Here is an 18,118-nt window from a genome sequence, read left to right on the forward strand (position 1 = left end):
GGTGAGCTTAAACCACTGACATTGCAGTTCAAATGACTTTGCAGTCTGATGCATTAGCCTACAGCACCATACCAGGATTCCCCTAAGACTAATGTTATTGTTATTAAATGCTGTCAAGTCGGTTCTGACCCATAGCAACCTTGTACAGGGTTTCCGAGGCTGTAAATCTTTACGGGAGCAGAATGCCTCATCTTTCTCCTGTGGAACAGCTGATAGTTTTGAACTGCTGAGCATGAAGTTCACAGCCCGATTCGTAACCATTACGCTACCAGGTTACCAGAGCTCCTTGCTAATAGTACCTCATTGATATAACAAAGACTAATAGTTCCTCATTAATATAACAAAGAAGCCCATTCCCAAGTGGGATTCTTACCACAGATATAAAAACAAAAGGAGAACCCTTTGCCTGTAGTTGATATCTGAGTCGTAGTGGCCCTATGGGACAGTATAGAGTGGCCCCACAGGGCTTCTATGGAAGTCTTTATGGGAGCAGACCGCTAAATTTTTCTGCTGTATGGTGGCTGATGGGTTCAAACCACTGAACTTTTGATTAGCAGCCAAGCTCTTAACTACTGTGCCACTGGGGATCCTACACAGATATTAGAATTTATAACATATATTTTGGGAGACACAGTCCAATCCATAACACCTTCCTTCAAAGGTTGTCATTTGAAAGTAAGATAAAATGTACTCTAGATAATTTCACTGTGGTCATTCTGTAGGATAAGCAATGGACTGCAAACTACAAGGTTGGTGGTTTGTGTCCATCAGCGACTCTGCAGGAAAAAAGATGAGGCTTTCTGCTTCCACAGTACAGACTCCAAAACTCTATACAGTGTTGCTATGAGTCAGAACAGACTCCACATCACTTAACAACAACAACACCAATGACATCTGACTTCAGAGGGCAGAATTAGACCACAGGAATTGGTTTTTTACCAGGAGGAAGGTTTTAAAACTTTGTGATAAATTGAGCTGTCCAGGCTTGATCTGGCACAATTCACCACCGAGATCGCTGTTCTGGCAATATTCTAGCAGAGAATGAACGTCACAGATTTCAATAAATTCATTCCTGTATTGCTGTTGTTGTTCCCATAGTGACCCTGTATAGGGTTTCAAAGAAGCAGCTGGTGGAGTTTGAACTGTCAACCTTGTGGTTCGAAGTCCAGTGCTCATCCTACAGCCTAGAAAACCCTGTGGAGCAGTTCTACTGTGTCTCATAGCATTGCCATGAATTGAAGTCCACTCAGCAGCACCTAACAACAAGTTTAGTTTTGTTTTGTTTCCTAAGCAAATCTCTCAAGTAAACTTCTTTTTTAAAACCCTAAGCAGAACAAGGAGGGTGGTGGATTTATATTTCATTGTATGAAATATAAGATTGGCAGTTTGAGCCCATCAGCTGCTCCATGGGAGAACGATGAGGCTTTCTGTTTTCACAAAGATGTACAGCCTCAGAAGCCATATATGGGGTCCTTATGAGTTGGAACTGACTCGACAGCACTTAACAACAACATCAACAGGACAAGGCTAATTGTTGGAAGCTATTAGCATATTAAATTGAAATGGCAAATGTTTTGTGTTAATACACATATACATGTATATGACAAATGTTTCATTACATATATATTTTTACCACAATAAAATATATTGAGTGGACTTCAAAAAGTTCATGGGAAAATGCAATTAACAGAGAATGGAATTATTCCAGGAACTCTTTGAAGTAGCATAGTGGTTACGAATTGGGCTGTGAACCGCAAGGTCAGCAGTTAGAAACTACCTGCTGTTCCAAGGGAGAAAAATGTGGCTTTCTGCTCCTGTAAAGATTTACAGCCTTGGAAACCCTGTACAGGGTTGCTATGAGTTGGAACCGACTCCACAGCACATCACCGCCACCACCACCATCTATATTTTTATTATAGTAAATATATGTATCAGAACATTTTCCATCTCAATATTTTTACATGTATGATTCAGTGCCATTAATTATGTTCGTTTTATTATGCAACCATCACCACTGTTGTTAAGTGCTGTTGAGTTGGTTCTGACTTAAAGCGACCCCACATAGGGTTTCCTAGAAGTGACTGGTGAGTTTGAACAACCACCGACTTCACAATTCAAACTGACCTTGTGGTCCAGTGTTTATCCTACAGCGCCACACCAGGACTCCACTGATCTGTCTCCAAATTTTTCCATCAACCTTAACAGAAATTCAGTATCCCCTAAATAATGACCCTTCATTTTTCTCCTCTCTCACCCCGATAACCAGGAATGAGCTTCCATTTCTGTACATTTGCCTGTTCTAGATATTTCATATAGGTGGGATGGTATAATATGTGTCTTTTTGTAACTGACTGACTTCACTCAACATCATGTTTTAAAGATTCATCCATGGTGTAGCATGTATCAGACCTTCCTTCCTCTTTATGGCTGAGTAAATATCCCATTGTATGTGTGTACCACACTTTGTTTATCCATTGCCTGTTGATGGACATTTAGGTTGTTTCCACCTTATGGCTCTTGTGAATAGTACTGCAGTAAACATTAGCATACAAGTATCTATTTGCATTCCTTTTTTCAATTCTTTTGGGTATTGTTATGTCTTTTTTTCACCACAATAAAAACATACAAAGGTTCCTAGGCTATTGGTTTGACACTGTGGTCAATGCTTGGCTTAGTTTCCCATTTGCTGTGGTTGCAAAAGTATTCCCATTGTCTCCTTTTTGCTTAAGTGTGAATTTTCAGAGTGGTCAGGCTTTAGGGGGAATGATACATCTGCTACTCAGTCACTGAAGGAGGCTTTGTGATGTAGGAGAGAATGAGGCTCTATCAGGTGCAAACTGTAAATTCTGGCACTAGGAATGTAAGAGAATATGTGAAGGTTGGTATGAAGGGCTGGGTTAGGGAACTTGATTGGCAGGCTTGAATGTGTTGTGAACATCACTTGTGCTGCCTACACAAGTAGTTCCATTCTGACAGTTCACTTTCGCATCACTGCTTCCCTTTACCTTCCCCTGCGCCCCATTACCTCCCATCCTGCAGAAGTGACTCAGCTATACAGTAAAACAAAGGTACCGCTGTTGATAGGGAACCTCATGATGCCATAGGGACCTGTTGTGTCAAATAAAGAGGGTCATCCCGATGACCCTCATGAGGCCCATCCATTTCTAACATAACATAACTTAAGAAGGGGCAGTGGGCTTCTGTGCTGGAGAGTCCAAGAGTTTACTGACTTCCTGGTGATTCTTTGCGCAGTGTCCTCACTCCGTGTATCTATCCGTACCTCTCCTATTCTGGCATTTTTTCCATCATGGCCAGCAGAAAGTTCAAATCTCTATGTGAATTTCTGCCAGTATTTATAGTCACTCTCTTCTTGGGCATATGCCACTAAATTGAAATTTACGAATGTGTTGGTTGGTTTTCCAATAAGTATTATATTTTATTGTTCTTACACCCAGAGGTTTTAATATTGATCTCTTTAAAATGGTCAATAAGTGATACACGAAATGAAACAAATGACAGGTGCCTAATGGCTCTCCCACAAAATCAAATATTTTCACTGATTAGATTAGGAAAGGCTCACTTGAGTCACCCTAACCAAGGCAACAGCGGTCTTAGGTAACTTCTGCTAATCATACTCATTGTTAACTGTTCTGTAAAGATTTTGGCTGTATTAACTTTCTGTGACATTTCTAATAATGACTCTGTAAGGATTATTGGGGGGGGGGAGAACATTCCAAACTGTATTCTTATAAATATTACACTGAAAAGAATATTTAACTGACACTTAGTGCTTAATCATTTGAAAGGAGAAAAGGTACAATTTTATTTCAACTTCTTAAAGTACATTTCCAATTACCAACTGAGTGTAATCAGTAAGAAATAAAAATCATTTCAGTTGAACGGTAGCTTTTGAAGCCCAGAGAATGGAGCAGTTAATGGAAAATTTGGTTCTGCAAGAGATATTTTAGAGTTTATTTGGGCTGATAGAGGCTAAAATGAGATCTGTCCAGGGGATGAAAATGAAGAGAGAAAGGAGAGGTCACTGGAAAAGAAATGACAGATAAAAAAATAAAATAAAAACCCTCTTTGCTTGCCCTGTATGTTTTGTTTTAGGTGAAAGCTCGTTTGATTAAGATGGGACATCTTAATTCAATGAACATATTTCTTAGACAAGAAATTGACAGAATGCAAAAAGTCATTACGATACTTCGCAGTAGTCTGAGTGATCTAAAGCTGGCCATTGAAGGAACCATCATTATGAGTGAGGTGAGCTGCTGTTATCTAAATTGGCATGTCTCTCTTGTTGATTTTCCTTGTTTACATATTTTAGCTTCTCTTTTTCAGAATCTGAGAGATGCCCTGGACAACATGTATGATGCCCGTATACCTCAGCTCTGGAAAAGAGTGTCTTGGGATTCGTCCACATTGGGCTTCTGGTTTACTGAACTTTTGGAAAGAAATGCTCAGTTTTCCACTTGGATATTTGAAGGGAGGCCTAATGTGTTTTGGATGACTGGCTTCTTTAATCCTCAAGGTATGTACTCTTCTTCTTCTTGTTGTTAGGTGCCTTTGAGTCAGTTTCAACTCACAGAGAACTTAAGCACAACAGAACAAAACTGCCATGTTCTGTGCCAGCCTCACAGTTGTTGTTACACTTGAACTCGTGAACTTGTCGCTGATGTCACTGATGTCACTGTGCAAATCCATCTCTTTGGCGGGGGTGGTGGTGGGGTGGGGTGGTGGTGGTGGTGAGGTTTTCCTCTTTTTCATTGACCCTTCACTTTACCAAGTATGATGTCTTTCTTCATGGACTGGTCTCTCCTGATAATATGACCCAAGTGTGGAAGATGAAGTCTTGCTATCCTGGCTTCTAAGTAGCATTCTGGCTGTACTTCTTCCAACACAGATTAAAAAAAAAATAAAACAAAAACCCTCTTTGCCTGCCCTGTATGCTTTGCTTTAGGTGAAAGCTCGTTTGATTAAGATGGGACATCTTAATTCAATGAACATATTTTTATTTGTTTGTTCTTCTGGCAGCCCATGGTACTTTCAATATTTTTCTCCAACACCATAACTCAAATGTATCAATTCTATAGTCGCTCATATTCATTGTCCAACTTTCACATGGATAATAGGCTACTGAAAATACCATGGCTTGGGTTAGGTGCACCTTAGTCCTCAAACTGATGTACTGTTGTTGTTGTTAAGTGCCGTAAAGTCATTTCTGATTCATAGTGACCCTGTATAGGGTTTCCAAGGAATGACTGGTAGCTTGAACCACCAACCTGTGGTTTTCAGTTCAATGCTTATCCTACAGTGCCATACCAGGAGTCCAATGTACTCTTATTTGTTGTTGTTAAGTGCCATCAAGTTGGTTCTGACCCATAGTGACCCTGGATAGGGTTTCCAAGGAGCAGCTGGTGAGCTTGAACTGCCAACCTTGCAGTTCAAACGGCTTTGCATTCTGGTGCATTAACCTACAGCACCACACCAGGAATAGAAAAATCTGGACTATGTGTATAGTTAAAAAGCAGCATTGACTGGTGAATGTAGACTAAATAAAACTATATTGGAGGGACAGCTTGCTCATTGTTAGAATATTCTTTGAAAAGTTGCAGAACACAGATGATCCTTCTGTATTTGCTTTACAAATTCAATCTGGAACTCTTCCAGATTGCTTCTACCATGTTGCTTCTAGAATATGGTGGCAACAAACTTTCCCTACTTGAGCAATCCATCTTTTTGTGGTTAGGTTCTTGGAAATAGTAAAGAAAGTTTCTCTTAATCTTAGTCTTTAAATGTGAAGATCCCAAAGTTGTTACAAAAGTCCAGGAAACTAAATTTATTTTAAAATTGTTTATTTTAAAAGCCGATTATGTGGTAAAAGCTAAATTGGGTGAGCTTCATGGGTCTTTCTTCCTTCAGCTTCTTTTTTTTTTCTCTGAAAGAGTGCTTGGGGATTTGACTTAATTTACTCCTTCAGTCTAAAAATTTTTGCTGAGAAAGTTACTGGTCTGATGCCATACTGTATATATGGTCCCAAAACACAACTTTTGGTATTATTCCATTGTGGAAAGCTTTACTTTCAAGTAAGTCTTGTGTGTGTGTGTGTGTGTGTGATTCAAGCCAGATTTATTTATTAAATTTTTTATTGTGAATTGAGTAAAGGTTTACAGGGCATATAATCAGTTTACAATCCCCTCCATGTACCATTAGTTAACAATATTTCAAAAAAGATACATATTCGTTTAAATGTTCAAAGGGCACATTTTGCAAGCCAGCCTCCTGGCCACAGACACACTGCCTTTCTCAGTCCATGAGCTTAGAGTCCTCAGCTGCTCAATCTCTCTATGGCAACGCCTCTGCCACTGTTTCTGCTGTCGACGCTTCTCTGGTTGGGATCCCTCCCATGCTCTGCTTATGCTCTTCCCTCTTGATGGTCCTAGGGTCCCCTGTTCCTGCAATGAAAGATTAACTGCTCCCACCTATTAGTTACACATCTTCTACAATTACAATTGTGACCATCACAATTAATCTTGCTAACAGTTATTCACCATTAAATCATAAAGTCCTACCACCATCTTCCCCTATCCCCTTTCACCATACCCATCTGGAAAAGAGGAAAACTATTCAGTGGGGATTCTACCTTACTCCCCTAATTCTAAAACTAAGCACACTGGTGAAAGCTTGTAAGCCAGCCACTTCGTACCTTTACAGAACCTCAATGTCTAAATTGCCCATCCCTGTCAACCCAGTGCACTGAGGATACAAGCTTGATTCTTGATATGAAGAATCCTTCCATTTTGGTTGGATTCAAGTAACTCTTGACAAAAATTAAAAGATGTTAGATATCTCACAGTTCAGCACCTTATAATTGCATTTGGGAAACAGCAAAAATTTTAGAATTAAAAAATTCTAATGTGTGGATATGGAATGCATACAGCATTATGGCTGAATTGTATAAAATTGTATTGAGTGAAAGAAATCAAATAGAAAACAAAGTGTCTAAACCAGACAAAACAGATGTGTGCTGTTAAAAATCAGAATAGGGGTTACCACCATGGGGGCAGTGATCGGTGACAGGGGGCTTGTGGATGTCTAGGAATGTTCTGTTTATTGATCTGGATACTGGTTCGATGGCTCTATTCCTTTGGTGAAAACCAATCAAAGTGTACACTTACGATTTGTGTGTTTTTCTTTGCATAATACTTCAATGAATAATTTAAAAGTAAACATTTAATCATCCTTCATATACACACTTCATTCATTTCATGCATTTTTAATTGCCTTAAATTTTTCTAAATTTAAAACACTAACCAGGCTACCTTTTTTGCATACCAAATTATTCATCTAGTATTTATTATGTTAAAAAAAAAAAGCAAAAACAAAAGCCTTTAGATTTGTAAAGGACAGCTCCCAAAATTCATTTATCTCTTTTCCCCCAGAATTACTTTTCATCAAGTATGTGTGTGGAGGGTGGGATATTTTTTTATGCCTCTTAGATTTCAAGTGTCTCCTCTGAGTTCTTTCCTCCTTACTCTCACCATCAATTTGAGTATGTTATCATTAGGTAAACCCTGCTTTGGTAGCCAGAAGAAATGGCATTTGAGGATTGTTTAACCACCTGACATTCTGCAGGACCTCTGCTAGCACTTTGAATCGAGAAAGAATTGCGAACTGATCCTGACCTAATGGAGGTTGCTAAGACAGACACATCCGCAACTTTAACGTAATGTGATAAGTGCTTCACTAGTCCAAGGTAGTACAGAGGGCAGAAAGATGAATTCTGCCAAGAAAGGGCTTAGAAAGAGCTTTACACAGCAAATAGTGAGTATAGTTTGTACAAGCAAAGACGTTAAGGGGAGGGAATGGGGTTGGAGTTGGAGTTGGAGTTTTATTATAAAGTCAAGCAACAGGAAGTCACCAAAGACCAGAAGGTAGTCCCAAGAGCAGGTGGAGAGTGGCCCGGATTATGAGAGTCCAGAGCAATGAAACTCTTAAAGGCACAAGATGGAAGAGATTTGATGGAGCATGGTTTAGGATGAATGCAAGGTACAGGACACAGAGCACTGACTGGAAGAGGGGCCGGATGGGAGGAAAGGGAAGTAGCACCGAATTTGACACAGCAGTGCTGGTGGCATACTCAAATGGGGAGATGTGTCAGAAGGTTTGGAGTTCAAGACACAGGCGAAGACCAGTGCTTTTTAAACTGTGGGTCTTTAGTGTGTTTTCAAAATTCAGAAACCAAAGGAGTAAGATTGGTTCATTCTTGGCTTTCCTTAGACATAGTAACTAAGTCATCTGTCTCAGCACATCATTTCTTTCAAGGATTCTGTTTTTTTTTCTTCACCCTACTAAAAATGCAGCAAAGCATTGATACAAAGCAATCTTTAATTTGTTAACAAATGTTGCAAACGCAGTAACCAGTTGCTGTTGCGTCACATTTGACTCATGGCAACCCCAACATGTGCTGGAATAGAGCTGTGCTCCACAGGGTTTTCCGGGACTGATTTTTCAATACCACATTGTCAGGATTTTCTTCCAAGGTACTTCTGGGTGAGCAGTCAAGCACTGTAATCTTTTTCACCACCCAGGAACAAACCAGAACATTATTTAGAGACAACAAATGTAGATATACATTTCAGTTAACTTCTAGTAAACTTTAAGTATGACATTTAATTGTTGAAAGGAGCCCTATGGCACAAATGTCCCGGTGTGGCACTGTTGGATAAGCACTTGACTGCAAGGTCGACAGTTCAAACTCAACCAGCCACTCCTTGAAAACCCTATACAAGGTCGTTTTGAGTTGGAACCAACTTGATGGCACTTAACAACAATAACATGTCACAGTGGTTAAATGTTTGGCTGCTAACCAAAAGATTGGCAGTTCGAACCCACTCCACAAAAGAATAATGTTGTAGTCTGTCTCTGTAAAGATTTACAGTCTTGAAAACCTTATGAAGCAGATCTGTACTGTCCTGCATGGTCACTGTGAATTGAAATCAACAAGACAACAGTGGGTTTGGTTTTTGGTGTCACTTGTTAATAATATTAATCTTTTCTTCATCTCTGTTTTCAAAAGAAACTTTGATTCTTTCTCTGTATGCTTTGGAAAGTACCAGACTAAGTATCTTACTCTTTTCACAAAGTAATTTTATACACACACACACCCTTACCTATAACATTTTTTTAGAATTTTAAGTATATTTATTGTAGCAAAACATATGAAGGTATTTCTATTTGGTGTTATCATATATGAATATATTTGAATACTATGAACAATTAAAAGTAATGCTACAAGATTATATTTGTGGGCATGGAAATTATTGAAGTTTAAAAATTCAAGCTATAAACTACTCATGAAAAATTTTATGTTAATACTAAGGTATGTCTAAAGAGAAAGCTAGATGATTATTCAACAAAATATTGTGAATATTATAGTGGGCTTGTTTTTTAAAGCTTCTATTGTGAATTGAGTGATAGTTTACATGGGAGAACATCAGTTTTGCACTCATCCTTTCATATTTTGCCTCATAACAATGATTATAAAACCCCTCTATGCATCATCATTTAACAGTACTTGCTTCTGTTCTCTCTGGTTTTTTTGTTTCGTTTTGGTTGTTGTTGTTTTTAATGTACACAAAGACATTCAGGGATATAAAATCATTTAAACAATCAAAGGGAACATTCTGCAAGCATGCCTCCTGGCCGCCAGCACACAGCCTATCTTTTTCCATGAGTCTAGAGTCCTCAGATGCTCTCTCTCCATGCCATCATCTCTACCTCTGTCTCTGGTGTCTCTGCTTCCCTGGATAGGGTCCCACATTCCGCTCATGCTCTTCTCACTTGATGGTTCTAGGGTCCTCTGTTTCTGGAATGTAAGATTAATTACTCCCCCCTTTATGTTACACAACGTCTACCTTTACAGTTGTGACCATTACAATTTGTCATGGTAACAATTACTCATTATTGAATCAAAAGAGTCCTAACCCCATCTCCTTTCCCCAGACCCATCTAGACAAGATGAAAACTATTCAGTGGGGATTTTATCTTCCCCTGCACACTCTTAACTAAACTCCCTCTTGAAAATTTGTAAGCCAGTCAGTTCGTGCCTCTATTGCCCCCCATTTTAGATCGCCAATGTCTAAGTTGCCCGTCCCTATCAACCCAGTATACTGAGGGGATATGTTTGATCCTTGATGTGAACACTCCTTCCCTCTCAGTTGATATTTTGAGCTACTACAGCCATAAGTATGCGCCAGACTGCATAAGTAATGTGCCAGGCTGCAAAGCCATTTGAACTGCAAGGTTGGTGGTTCAAGCTCACCAGCTGCTCCTCTGAAACCCTATACAGTGTCGCTAAGGGTTGGAACCTATTTGATGGCACTTAATAACAACAGCATCCATAAGTATAGGTCAAGTTCATCAAATTGTAGGAATTTGCACTTACTTCAACATGACTTTTTCCTGCCAGTAGCATAGAAGACTGGAGGGCAACTTTTCCTGCACACTAATCACTTCTCTGATTCATTTTCCTTCTCCTGACATGAGGGACAAATTACTTTTTGTTCTGCATCACTTGGCCAGATTTGGAAAACATAAAGATTCCAGCAACTCCTTGTTCACAGATAAAGTCCTTTCTGCTTGGATGACTCTCTGGCCACTATTTGACATCAACAAACTGTTTATTTCTCAATGTGAATGCATTTCTCCTGGGGTTTGTATCTTCTAACGCAGATGTCTTCAATGAAATAAGTGCTTTCTTTGGCTCAGAACACTGAAGTAAACATTAAACACAAGCACATGCTTTAAACATATAAATAAAACACATTTAAATAAAAAACACAAAGAGGCCACAGTTTCATTACAGATGTATAGTCAAAATCATCGGACTATGAAGCAGATTATAAAACATTTTCAGTCTTAGTTTTGTCCATATATGACCAGTTATCTTATCATTTTAAAATATAATAATGGTATCCCGTGTGCTTTGATGTGTGTTTTCCATTATACCTCTAGCAATTGCCTTCAGGCCTAAGTGACTTTGAAGCTCACCACCCAGAGGACTGGTGACATGGCTTGTTCATCCCCTGGCCAGTGTCTGTTTTTGTAGCACTGTTTTTTGCCTTATGGGTGGCCTGATATTTTGTCATATTTGTAGAAGCTGAGTTAGCTCCCGCAGAGGTAATCTGGTATTTTTGGCCCCTTTCATGATAATTTCTGTAGCAATTGATGAGTTCAACTGTGTGGCAATTAGATTTGATTATTAAAATAGTCAGGCTCTCTGTATTTGTGACCCTGTGATATTTGTTCAATGGATACAGCTTTTCAGTGCATGCATTTGCCTCCCAACTGATGACTCAGACCCAGGAGAGGTTTTTTGCTGTACTGGATTTTCCTAGCTGTTACGTATTGTTTAGGCTTGTCTTCTCAGTGTTCTCAAAGGATTTCTTTGGCCTCTTCTTCCCAGAAGTATACCTTTTCAGCATATCATGCACATATGATTTAGATTGTGATGATCATGATGAGGGTGTTGTTGTTGATGGTGGTGGTGTGTCTGAATGTATACTGTATATGAAGATGTGTTGTTTTAGTCTAAGGATATGAGTTTTAATGAGCCTGGCTTCAAGCCAGGCTACTGACTGTCCTTCAGAACCTTGTAATTGATAGCCATGCTTTGCCATTTGATGTTGGATATGACTCACAGGTGCTGCAAATGAAATAGAGGCTCAGGCGGGGTGCGTTCACAGGGTCTCACACCTCTGTATTAGATTGAGCCGTGCAGTCTCGTTATTTCCCTAATGTTTAACTCAATCTGGAGCTTGATGCCATTTTAATGCCAAACGGCGACAGTTTTTCTGATTTTCTCTTAGTGTCTTGACAAACCACGGTAGTCTGTTACAGCAATGCCAGGGGTAACTTACTTACTAATATAAATCAAGATTTTCAGTTAGAGGGGAATGTTGCTGAAGCAAGGAGATGGATCATTTTTGTCCTCTTAGCTTGTGTCTGCTGTAAACATCATCTGTGTGTATGTTTTCAGGGCAACAGCATTAGCGTGCAGCCATTTCTGAACACTTGCCCTGATGAACGTTGTCACAGCCTGTCGTTTGTCGAGGTGGCAGCATATCCACAATGGTTACTGAAGCTCTAGGCCTCCAAGGAACTGGGGGCTTTCTTTTAATCCAGAACAATTCCAAGCATGCCCCATGTTGTTGTTGTTGTTGTTAAGTGCCATCGAATCAGTTCCAACTCCTAGCGACCCTGTATAGGATTTCTGAGGAATGGCTGGTGGGTTTGAACAGCCAACCTTACAGTTAGCAGTCGGTGCTTATCTGACAGTGCCACACCAGGACTCCAAGCATGCCCATATATAAAAGAAAATAAAACCTGATGCTGTCAAGTTGATTAAGACTCATGTACTGACCCCATACATACTATTGTCTAACCAGAGCATCCCGCAGTGTCTGAGGGAATCTAGGTGAATGGAATCAAAGATCCTAAGCCTCAGTTGAGTCCTGGTGGACACTGATGGATGACTACAAGGTCAGAGGTTCAATGCCACCAAGCACTTCTCGGAAACCCTATACAGGGTTGCTATGAGTTGGAACCAACTCAACAGCACTTAACAACAAGTCTCAGTTTGAGTGATAGGATTACCCTAAGTCTGACCCCAAATGAGAGAACTATAGAAGGACTGCAGAAACCTTAGAAGTGCCTCTAAAACCCTAAAAGCCAAACCCACTGCTGTAAAGTCAATTCTGACTCATAGCAACAGAGTAGAACTGTCCAATAGGGTTTCCGAGGCTGTAAATCTGAGCAGAAACAAGAGCAGCCCCATTTTTCTCTCATGGACCAGCTGGTGGATTTAAACCACTGACCTGTTGGTTAGTTAACAAGCAATTAACCACTGTGCTCCAGGGCTCCTACAAATGCCTCTAAACCAAACTAAACACCAATTCACTGCCATGTAGTCAGCTCCACTTCACAGTGACCCTATCTATATAGGGCTTCGAGACCATAAATTTTACGGAAGCAGAACACCTCATCTTTCTCCCTTGGAGCAGCGGGTGGTTAGAACCACCAACCTTGTATTTAGCAGCCCAATAGCGAACCCACAGAGCCACCTAGCAGCCTCCAGTTCACCTTGGCTATTAAGCCATGCAGTTTCTCCGAGAGTGAGTAACAGCTTGTCCCCCTTGCCTGCATGTGCACTGGCCTTAGTCACCACTATACCTGTTGTAACTCTAGTCTCTGCATACAGTTATCTTTGTTACTAATCACTCAGTCCCTTACAATCTGGCCAGGCTTCACCACTCTATTAAATAAGATGCCTTCTCCAAGGCCACCAAGGCTAGTGGCCCTGCTGTCATTTGCATTCCTCTTGAACGTAGCAAGGATGCTGACTCTTGAAACTCTTTAGTGCCTTGGCTTCTGTCCCTGCCTGTGGTTGGTTCTTTTCCACCTCTCTGCCCTTGACCCTGGCCTCCTGCTATTTGCACCCCTCCATTAGTGACCTCAACCACTCTCAAAACCATTCATCTCTACTGTCTCTCGATCTCTAATGATTCATCTCAAGTTCTTGTGTAGAATTCTCATCCCTGTCAATGTGGGATATGCCATCTGCCTCTGACCCTCATCACTGCCACTATCTGGTCATCTTCTACTATCTGGACATTCTCATCAGGATTCTGCTGTTTGCGTTCGCATTGCCATCCTGCAGATCAGCCAACTTTTCTTGAATGATCCTCTCATGTCTACACAGAATGTAAGAGGAAAACAAGGAGCACATAGTGCCTTGGAGGATTTGGAAAGAGGAGAAGAATATCTAGTGACAAATGCTGCCAGACATCAAGCAAGATAGGACCAAAAATGGCCAGATGGTCTTATCAACAAGGAGGTTGCTGGCAAGAAAAGCCTCAGTGGGAGTGGGTTGGGAGGTGGGAGACTCAGATGGGAAGAAAATGAAGTACACTGAGAGTCAGTTGGTATTGGAGGAGAGATTTAAGGAGAGTGCAGTTCAAGAAAGAGGTGAATGTGGCAGAATTGCTTGGCAAATTTGAGAATCCAGTTGAACCTGCTGGCGGCAGTTGTGTGATGATCTCTGATATCATTCAGCAGTCTGGTGTAGGTGTAAGAAGGCAGATATTTGGATTCATCCATAAATGGGGTTTTGCTGGACAAATGATTAAAAGTTTGGATTTATACTAAATAGGAAAGAAAGTAAAGAAAATGGATGGAGTTGATGGTGGGGTGAGGTAGCTGGGAGATCAGGGTGCTCGATGGGATACTGACGAGAGCTAGATGGTGGCAGAAACCTGAGTGAACAGGCACAGTGCTGGGAAGATTGGCATATCACAGGGATAAAGGGATGTTTGGCCAGAGGGTGTGTTCAAACAGCAGACATTCTCATAGGGAGTGGAAGCACAAAGGGACAAAGGAGAGGGCAGTGTCTTCAGGGTTCAGTCAGGTTCTGATGTGGTTATGTGATTGGAGTCCATTCCGACTCATAGCTACCCAGTATAGGGTTTCCAAAGCTGTAAAAAAAAAAAAAAAAAATTTAAGTTTTTATTGTGAATTGAGTGATAGTTTACATGGGGAAACATCAGTTCATTTCTCTGCAATGATTACAATCCCCTGCATGCTTTATCATTCAACAGTATTTGCTTCTATTCCCGCTGGGTTTTTTTTGGATGTGTACCAAAACACTCAGGAATATACAATCATTCAAACAGCCAAAGGGCACACCCTGCCCCCAGGCTTCCAGCACACATTCCCTCTCCCTCTATGAGTCTAGAATCTAGAATGATTATAGTCTAGAATCTTCAGCTGCTCCATCTCCCCGTGTCATCATCTCTGCCTCCATCTCTGGTGTCACTACTTCTCTGGGTAGGGTCCCCCACTCTGTTCCCACTCTTCTCCCTTGATGCCCCAGGGTCTGCCACTCCAGGATTGTACCCAGGGTCTGCCACTCCAGGATTGTAAAGATCAACCACTCACCCCTTTTTGCTACAAAACTTCTACCTTTACAATTGCAACAATCAATTAGTTATGATAACAATTACTCACTATTGAATCATGAGAGTCTTATCTCCATCTCCTTTCACCAGACCTGTCTAAACAGGATGAAAACCACTCAGTGGGAATTCTACCTTCCTCTGCATACTCTGAATTTAAACTCCCTCTTGAAAACTTATAAGCCAGTCACTTCATGCCTTTACAGCTCCCCCATTTTAGGTAGCCAATGTCTAAGTTGCCCATCCCTATCAACCTTGTATACAGAGGGGATGGGGATGGGAATGATCCTTGCTGTAAAGATTCTTTCCCTCTTGGTTGGTATTTTAAGCTACTACATTCGTAAGTATAGGTCAAGTTCATCAGATTGTAGCAATTTACACTTGTTTTCTTAAAAAAAAAAAATTATCTCTCTCTATATAATTTTTTATTTCCCCTTTTCCTTCCTCTAGTCAGGTTCTGAACATCCAGCCATTGAAACTAGGTCCAATGAGCACTGTCTGCAAGTTTGGGCGTCCTCGTGCATATCCCCTCACATCATATCAACTGGGTGCTTCACTCTCAGCTCTAGCCCTCTGTGGCTGTGTCCTTGTCCATGGGCTCAGGAGTACACAGGTCTCATCGTACTTCAGGCCAACCAGCTCTCATCATACTCCAGGTCAATGGGGGTCTCTGTAACTTGGTTGGACTCAGCCCACCTCTTCAGTGCTGCTTTCCCTCCACTTCCTCTCACCAGTAGACCAGCATGGTCACCAGAAAGCTCACAAGCCTGCTCATGTGTTCCCTTTGAGTTTCTGTCTTGGGAGAAGGCTTGTCTGAAGGGACTTGATTGCTTGCCTTGATGACTCCCTGGCAAACAACTTGCTTGTTCTTGTAGTAGCCAATCAGACTAACATTTTTGTTTTTATTTTTCCCTGCTGGCCCTTCTTTCAAGAAGTATTTTGTGTTCCTCTAGCTGCTTCAGGCTGGTCTGTTTGTCTTTTTCAAGTGGAATTTCCCACCTTAGAAAGTTCTGGATGGGGATTAGGATTCCACCTAAGGTCTTATACACTACAAAGGCTCTGCAAGAAGTCTTTTTTACCCTACCACCCCTTTTAGGTATTCCAATCAGTTATAGGGTGAAGGTGGGCTTCAAAGCTGTAAATTTTTACTGGAGCAAAAATCCTCCTCTTTCTCCCTCAGAATCATTGGTAGCTTCAAACTGCTGACCTTGAGATTAGCAGCCCAACTTGTAACCACTATGCTGCCAGAACTTCTTTAGTCAGCTTCTAGTAAGGGTAAAAGGTGGGGGAGAATGTTCTGTAACAAGGCAGAAAGTATAAGAGTTAGTTAGCAATAGAACCATGCCTGAAGTAACAGTGGATAGGTTCAAAAACAAAGAGAAAAGTGAGCGATAGCTTGGGTCAAGGGGAAAGAAGCATAAACTAGAATAAATGGTGAGAAATGGGGAAAAGATTAAAGTTGTCAAGGATTTCATTTTACTTGGATCTCCAGTCAACATCCATGGATGCAGCAGTCAAATTAAATGATGAATTGCATTGGGAAATTAATGTAAACTAAAAAAAAAAAAAAAAAAAAAAAGACCTCTTTATGATGTTCAAAAACAAAGATGTCACTTAAAAGATTAAGGTGCGCCTGACCCAAGCCATAGTATTTTTAGTAACCTCATATGCATGTGAAAACTGGACAATGACTAAGGAAGACTGCAGAAGCATTGATGCCTTTGAATTGTGTTGGCAAAGAATATTGAATATACCATGGACTGCCAGAAGAATGAGCAAGTCTCTCTTGGAAAAAGCGAGGATGCTCCTTAGAAGCAAAGATAGCGAAACTTCGTCTCCCATGCTTTGGACATGTTATCAGTAGGGGTCAGTCCCTGGAGAAGGATATTATGCTTGGTAAAGGAGAGTGTCAATGAAAAAGAGAAAAACCCTCAACAAGATGGACGGACACAGTGGCTGCCACAGTGGGCTCAAGGACAGGAAAGATTGTGAGGATGGCATAGGACCAAGCAGTGTTTCTGTTGTACATAGGGCTGATATGAGGTGGAACCGACTCAGTGACACCAAACAGCAACAGATGATAGATCAGTACAGGGAATCAATGTTGACAAGAGAATTAGTCCCAGCTCTCTCCTTTGTACCTGAGTTTTTCATGAGACATCAGTGGCCTGGATTAATGACATTCCAGAGAACATGTGTGTCTCAGGGAGCTCTGAAAAATGTCTGCTCATATCACTGACAGCTGTCCTAATATTTTGCTTATAGTAGTAGTAGTAGTAGTAGTTTCTTTCTCCACTTGCCAAACTTGTCACTGAGCTATCAATGACTCTCACGTGTCTTTTTATTAGAGCAGTGGATCTCAACCCTTCCTGCACATTTGAATCACCTTGAGAGCTCTTAATAAATACGAATGCCTGGGGCCCCAGACCAATTATAGCAGAATCTCTAGGGATGATGCTTCCAGAGTCTGTACAATCAATTTTCTTAAAAGTTCCTTAAGGGAGAACAAACAAGATGGTGGATCAGGTAGAAGTGCAGTGAAGAGCTCCAGCAGCAACAACACAGAATACTGGACCAAGCAGGCTCAGGGGATGGTGCCAGAACTCTGAACCACAAATAAAGGAGTATTTAGAAGGTTGGAAAGCTTACAGCTAGGGGAATTTGTAGCAGAAGCAAGAAACCAAGTGCTTTCTAATCCAAGACGCTCAGCTGTTCCTGGAGCCGCCATCTTGGGCGAGATCAAGCGGGGAAGGATCAGAGCAGCCACGGACACCTGACAGAACCACAGAGATTTATAAGTGTGGACACTCTTTTCTATCTTTTTTTGTATCTGTGCACCTCCATTCAGGTGACTAGAGGTGGTGCTTGAGTGAGTAAACACCCCACCCCCACCTCTGGAGATGTGCAAAGATCTCCTCAAAATTTAAAGTGACAGTAAATGGCAGTGCAAAACAGCCATAGCCGGCCCTGAACTGTTTATCACTAGGGAAAAGGCCTGAATGGGGATTGTGGAGTGGGACAGGCAGACTAAAAAGGAAATAGGCCAAAAATTAAATCCTGAGTTATGTCACAACAACCAATAGTGGCATCTTGAAATTTCT

At 40.9% G+C, this 18,118-nt stretch overlaps 1 protein-coding gene across 2 annotated transcripts in view; it reads left to right on the forward strand.

Annotated features, from left to right (window-relative positions):
- The window catches only part of DNAH8 (dynein, axonemal, heavy chain 8), a 391,134-nt gene that overhangs the window by 359,231 nt on the left and 13,785 nt on the right, over positions 1-18,118 (forward strand). For both annotated transcript variants that reach the window (XM_006860428.1, XM_006860427.1), the window contains 2 exons: positions 4,114-4,266; positions 4,345-4,534. In XM_006860428.1, coding sequence (XP_006860490.1) covers positions 4,114-4,266; positions 4,345-4,534 — 343 coding nt within the window. The remainder of the gene's footprint in view (positions 1-4,113; positions 4,267-4,344; positions 4,535-18,118) is intronic.

Source organism: Chrysochloris asiatica, unplaced genomic scaffold (assembly GCF_000296735.1).
Source record: "Chrysochloris asiatica unplaced genomic scaffold, ChrAsi1.0 scaffold00038, whole genome shotgun sequence".
Lineage (NCBI taxonomy): Eukaryota > Metazoa > Chordata > Mammalia > Afrosoricida > Chrysochloridae > Chrysochloris > Chrysochloris asiatica.